General features: G+C 39.3%; 1 protein-coding gene across 1 annotated transcript in view; it reads left to right on the top strand.

Annotated features, from left to right (window-relative positions):
* The window catches only part of LOC138813698 (vomeronasal type-2 receptor 116-like), a 32,024-nt gene extending 31,450 nt beyond the window's left edge, over positions 1 to 574 (top strand). Inside the window, exon 7 of the mRNA XM_070002081.1 lies at positions 525 to 574. Within this exon, the coding sequence (XP_069858182.1) occupies positions 525 to 574 (50 nt within the window). The remainder of the gene's footprint in view (positions 1 to 524) is intronic.
* The last annotated feature ends 5,568 nt before the right edge of the window (positions 575 to 6,142 follow it).

A 6,142-nucleotide genomic window follows, 5' to 3' on the forward strand; every position in this document is an offset into this window, starting at 1 on the left:
ATTTTTTGACTTTTCTCTTAATATGAAAGTTTGTAATGCATGATAGTTTATTCTTCAATGCCTAGATATACTTTTAAATGTATTGTTGATTAATCACTCTTTATTAATTTGATACATAAAATTTTGAATGTTAAAATATCAAATATTATGTCTTATAATGTTTTCACTTCTTACAATCTGTTGATTCATCAACATTTTATCTGTCACTTTTCAAACTCTTAATTTGATCAGAAAAGCATTAGTTATTATTTCATATAGATTGATGTACTAGCTTCTATACTATTTTCACATGTTTACATATATGAGGCATATGGGCAAAACTTACATGTTTCCTGTGTCTTCTACTGTTCATAACGTGTTTCTACTGATATTAATTAAATTTATTTATGCATGCTTCAACTCAGGGCTTTAACTGCCCATTGCCTTTGTCACTCAATACTGCTTTACCAGTGGAACTTCCATTCCTATCTTTATGGTCTTTACTTGGAAAGAAGAGTCTCATTAACTTTCCTGCTCAGGCTGACTTCAAACCTCTTCTCACATTTACATTTCCAATAAAAACATGACAATATAATTGACTACGGTTTTCTACTCTGTACATTTTAATTGAAAATATAAAAAGGAATTGCAAAATATTCTGTGTGTAATATTCTTTTGTTGAGGGCATGCTTTTTAATTTTTAATATGTATTTCATTGTAAAGATACTGTACAGAGGGGTTACAATTACATGAGCAAGGTAATGAGTTTTCATTTCCTATTGAGCTTTTACACCTTCCTTTATATTTCCCTTACCATCACTTTCCTTGCCACTCCCCAACTCCTCCCCACCCCAAATAGTTGTAAAGTTTGTTCTCAACATGCTGTCTTGTACATTTCATTGTTACAATGGGTCATCCTGTATCCTTATTTCAGCATTTTGCTATTTCCCTTCCAATATTCAAATTAGAAAAAAATGTTCATACAAGATGCAGGTCACCAGAATCAAATACAGTGACAACAGGGTTTGTACCATTAGGGAAGAACTTACAAAAGAAAAACAAAAGAAAACCTAGGACCTCTCAAGGCTTGCCCTGTCCTCCACAGGCCTTCCCTGCTTTGTTCCAGCAGGCTTTTCCCTCCTGCTGTCTCTCCCTTCACTCCTACTACTCTCTTCCCGCTGCACTAACTAACTAACTAACTAACTAATTAACTAACTAACGGTCTTTTCCTAAGGGTTCTTCCCTTAACTGTATTCTAACTGCCATTCATGCTCCTCCCCAAAGCTGCCCACTTTGCAATCACTTCTTCAGCTAAGCATGTGGGGCTCAATGCTCCACCCCTCCAGAAGCATGCCACCCACTTTCACATCCATTCCTTCCCCACGATGCCCCACCCCCTTTCAGCAGCATGGCAGCTCTCCCGCAGTGCCTCATAGGGTGGTGATGTCAGCCTCTGAAAGCCCTGCTCTGTCAAGGTGGCTTGGTCTGTGGAGTGGTGAAGCTTGCCTATTGATGGCCTACTCCTCCAGCAGGCCGGGCCACCAGGCCATGCTGACTACTGGGCCCTACTGATTATTGGAGTCCGCAGGTTATTACATTCCCCACTGGTTTTCGTGTCCAAGCAACTCAGTGATTCCTTCTGAACCAAATCCTAAACTTTGTCTTCTCTCCTGCATTGACCAGTCTTAAAATGCAAATTTAACACATAATAAGGAGCAAACCATGTAAACAAACTAGTTAACAATATTTAACACTTGGTAAGTCTTATCCTTAAGGGATCATCTGAGTGTCTCTGAACAGTCCATCTTGCAGCCTTCTATGGATATTGTTTCACTGCCTGTTTCACTTGAGATTGATGCATCCAATACTGTTTTCCTGTAACATTAATAGTCGATGGTGTAGTTACCACTACTGAGTAAAGTCCTTGCCACTTGGGTTCTAATTTAGGAGCATGATGCCTTTACCCACACCAGCTGTCCAGACAAGGAAGAATGGCTACAGTTTTCCTCAAGAGGCTGGTGGGCCTCTGCTATCAAAGGAGAGGCATGCAAAAGAACATGTTGCAAAGCCTGCAGGGACAGTACAAGATTGTGGTTACACATTTCTGTAAATATAGCTCTCCCAAGTTTAGGAACCAAAGGGAATGGTCTACCATAAATTATTTCAAAAGGAGTGAATCCTCTAACATAAGGGGTGTATCTTTCTCGAAGGGAGCAAAAAGGAGGCTTACCCAAACATGGCCAGTCTCTGTAACTAATTTAGTTACAGTTTCCTTTAAGGTTTTATTCATTCTTTCCACCACCCCTTAACTCTGAGGTCTAAAATAAAATGGAAGTTTAAATTTATTCCTAGGGCCTTAGCCAACAATTGAGTAACTTGGGCATGAAGTTCAAGCCACTGTCAGACTCCACTGCTAAGTGTAAGCCAAATTGAGAAATTATTTCACGGAGTAAATTTTTTACTGTTACCTGAGAGGTTTCAGTTTTTTTGGGAATGCCTCTCCTCAGCCTGAAAAAGTGTCCACTAGTACTAACAGATACCAATACGCATACTTCACAGGCTTTACTTCTGTGAAGTCCACTTCCCAAAATTCTCCAGGTGAAGTACCTCACCTATGCACACTCTCCACAGACACTGTGGCTATTTGTCTGTGTGTGTTTGATAATAACTCTATCCATGTCTTGTATATACCTCTGCTTACTCCTTTTTTCTAGGATAGAACAATGGCCTAAAGTTGTCATAACTGAAAAACCTTCTCCCCCAATGTTACAGGATCCCCTAGAGGAAGACTGACTAGTGTACTCTCCTTCCCATTCTGTCATCACCACTTCCAATGTTAAGTACCTCCCACATCAGAAGTTTTTCCTTGTACCAGACTGTGCTAGTACAAGGTGGTACAGTCCCCTCATTACCATTGAGAAAAGCGCATGGGGGAGATGGTGGACAAGTACACTCTAGTGTATGTTCCCTTTACAATCTATCCTTCTCTGAAAAAATCCCAGGGGCTCATCTCTTTATTAGAGATAGTATTTTTTACACACCAGTCCACCTGGGATGATTGTCAGCAACTTTTACAGGTGCTTTTCACCTTGGAGGGAAAGGAGTGAATGCAGCACAGTGCCTTGAAGGTGGTCCTTGGGCCAGATGGTTTAACCACAGATGACCCAGTCTGTTTGGAGCAAGTCTTTCCCCTGACTTGCCCAAGCTCGGTTTACAACAGCAATCAAGGTAAGCAGATGCTTACCAATTATTGCCAGACTCTTTTAGCAGGGCTATGGGCAGAAGCTAGGAAGTCAACTAATTTATCTAAGGTGAGTGAGCCTGTACAGCTCCCAGTGAGTCCTCTGCTGCTTTTCTAGAATGTCTCTTGGAGGCCTATAGGAATTATACATCTAGATCCTGAGGTCCCATAGAATCAAAGAGCCCTAAATATGGCCTCTGTTACCCAGTGGGGCCCAGATATTAGAAGAAAGTTTCAAAAGTTAGAAGGTTTTGAGGGGAAAGGTGTTATCTGAGTTGGTAGCAGTTGCCCAGCAAGTGTTTGATAAAAGATACCTATTCAGAAAAGTGAAAAGATGGAAGAGGTGGATAAGGAGGGATGAATTAAACATTGAAAGGAGTGCCATTGATCAAGATATATATGGTATTCATAAACTGTTTAAAGGCAACTCCATTGTACAATGATCAAAAGATAATTTTAATTTAAAAATAAACATAAATAATCAAGCTTTTAAAAATATTTTGATGTGTCCTTGTGTATATTTATATAATGGCCTTTTTTAAGAAACACAACAAATAACATCTTCAACATCATCCCTTTTTAAAATGATAATTACAATTTTTATTATCCCATATTCATTCATACATATTAAATATCTTGGTTAAAGGGAAACACATTTCCATTGACCTTCTGCATCTACCCCAAAACATGACCTGTATTTCTTTCCCACCATTCATTTTTGTTCATCATTTTTGTGTCAGTATTATGGCTTCAACTCAAAGCCTGAGTGACATCCCTTAGCATCTTTGTGGTCTGTGCAGATTCTTTTATTCTGACACACAACCACTTGTAAATGCTTTATTGAGGACCATGATAGGCAAGTACTGGAGAATGAGCCATGTCTCCATCCTATCTTTGCAATTTTTTGTGATAGTATCTTGTTTGCTATATGTCCAGGCTTGAGCTCTAGTCTTTCCATTGATATTTGCTGCCACATCTGGAATGGCTGCAATATGCCTCAATATTCAGCTTCTTCCATTTACCCAGAATGTCAGGAAATTTCTAGCCTGGGCTAGCTTGGAATCACAATCTTCCTGATCTCAGCCATCCTTCTAAACACAATCACACCCACATACACTCACACAGACACACAGATATAAACGCAGACACCCACCCCCCCACACCCTCCCACACACATATACAAATAGGTTAATACAAAGCATGTACCATTCTACCAAGCTACAGATTAAGAGGGTCTGGTGAAAAGTGTGCCAAGGCTGTCTGTGAACTGTGATCTCTATCTCAGCCATGGGAGCAGCATATACTATAGTCATTAGCCTTTATGGCTGACTCAGTACTTTAATGTGCTGAAGATCTAAAACTGAGCCATAGACCAGGCCATTTATATCAAGGTTTCCTCTGCTCTATGAACTATTGCGGTATGGAATAGAAAATAATTAACTCTATCTGTTGCTTCAATTGTTTCTCTTTTGTATCTATCTGGTACTTTCATGCTTGAATCTCTTAAGTTGAAGAATTTAATGGAATGACTGGGAACTATTTCCAATTTTCAACAAGTGGCAATACAGTTTTACAAACAAAATTTGTTACAGAGCAATGTTGGTGCATTATACGTAATTGGCCATGTTGTTAACAATCAGTTAACTGTAGCTCTGTGGGATTGTTCTGGATTATCTATAATATTTACTGTTTTCCACATGCTATTGGCAACATCTTGACTTTGTTTCAGTGGTTGTGTTTGAAATCAGGTTTGCCATATTGTCATAATTGTGCTTTCTCCTCATGGTTTTATTCTTTCATTGAGTGAATCCAAAAAATTACAACTTTGGTGTGGGGGGAGGATTAGGTGGGAGGAAGGGGGAAGGATGGAAAGGGATGGGAAGGATAAACAAAGGAGTAGGCTACAATGCTTGATAAGAAATGTACTCATTATCTTGCCCATGTAATTGTAACCCCTTTGTACAGTATTTTCACAATAAAAATATTTTAAAATTTTTAAGAGATTTTTTTTTGCGTGTGAAGGATAACATTGGAATTTTGAAGGGAAATCAATCCACAAGTTTCTTTGTAAATTGAGTATTTCAACAATATTTGTTCTCTTTCATAAAAAATGTGAGAGGCTTCCTGTCTCTTCATTTCTCTGATTGTTCTACTTATACTAGATTTCTAGATCGATACAGGACTTTGATGCGTTGGTTTGAATTTCCCTTAGACATGTTTGGAGGCTGTATCAAACAGGTGGGAACAGGGGTGTCTTTCTTTTTTAGTGAGTTTGTGTTGGTATAAAGCCTTCTGCTGTCATCTTTATGGCTTTGAGACTATGAGATATCATTTGCAAAGAGAGGATGTTTTCCTGGATATGGTGTGGGTGAATCAACCCTCTAAGCCCAATGCCCTCATAACTTCTGATGACAACTCACATGCGTAGACTTTTTCTGGCAATTTCAACATTCACATGACAGGGCATCATCTCATGCAAGAATTGCATCATCCCAAATGACTTTCATGCAAGTACTTTCTAGACACAGGTTTTGGACAAACTCCAACCAAGATAACTCAATCTCTGGGGCTTCACTATCTTTGGTCTTAGATGAAATCACAGCACCTGTGATGAAGAAGGCAAGCCTACAAACATATTTGCTAACTCATGTTTTTCTGCCTGAGGCAAGGCTACAAATGCAGAGCCCTGGGAATAGTCTTGCACATTACTTCTGAGGACTCACAAGAGGGTTTCATTAGAGGTGAGCTATAGTGTAGATTTCTGCCAATAAAAAGACACATATGTGCATATACATAACTGAAACTGTGGGCCTCAAATCTGCGAAGCAGATGCTTCAGAGATGTGCCCTTTGGCTTTCACACTCCTCCTTCTCCATCTTCCCCTCCCTGTCAAGTCATTGGCTGACACTAGCTGCTTTTCTA

Source organism: Dipodomys merriami, unplaced genomic scaffold (assembly GCF_024711535.1).
Source record: "Dipodomys merriami isolate MVZ:Mamm:240054 unplaced genomic scaffold, mDipMer1.0.p SCAF_6, whole genome shotgun sequence".
Classification (NCBI taxonomy): Eukaryota; Metazoa; Chordata; class Mammalia; order Rodentia; family Heteromyidae; genus Dipodomys; species Dipodomys merriami.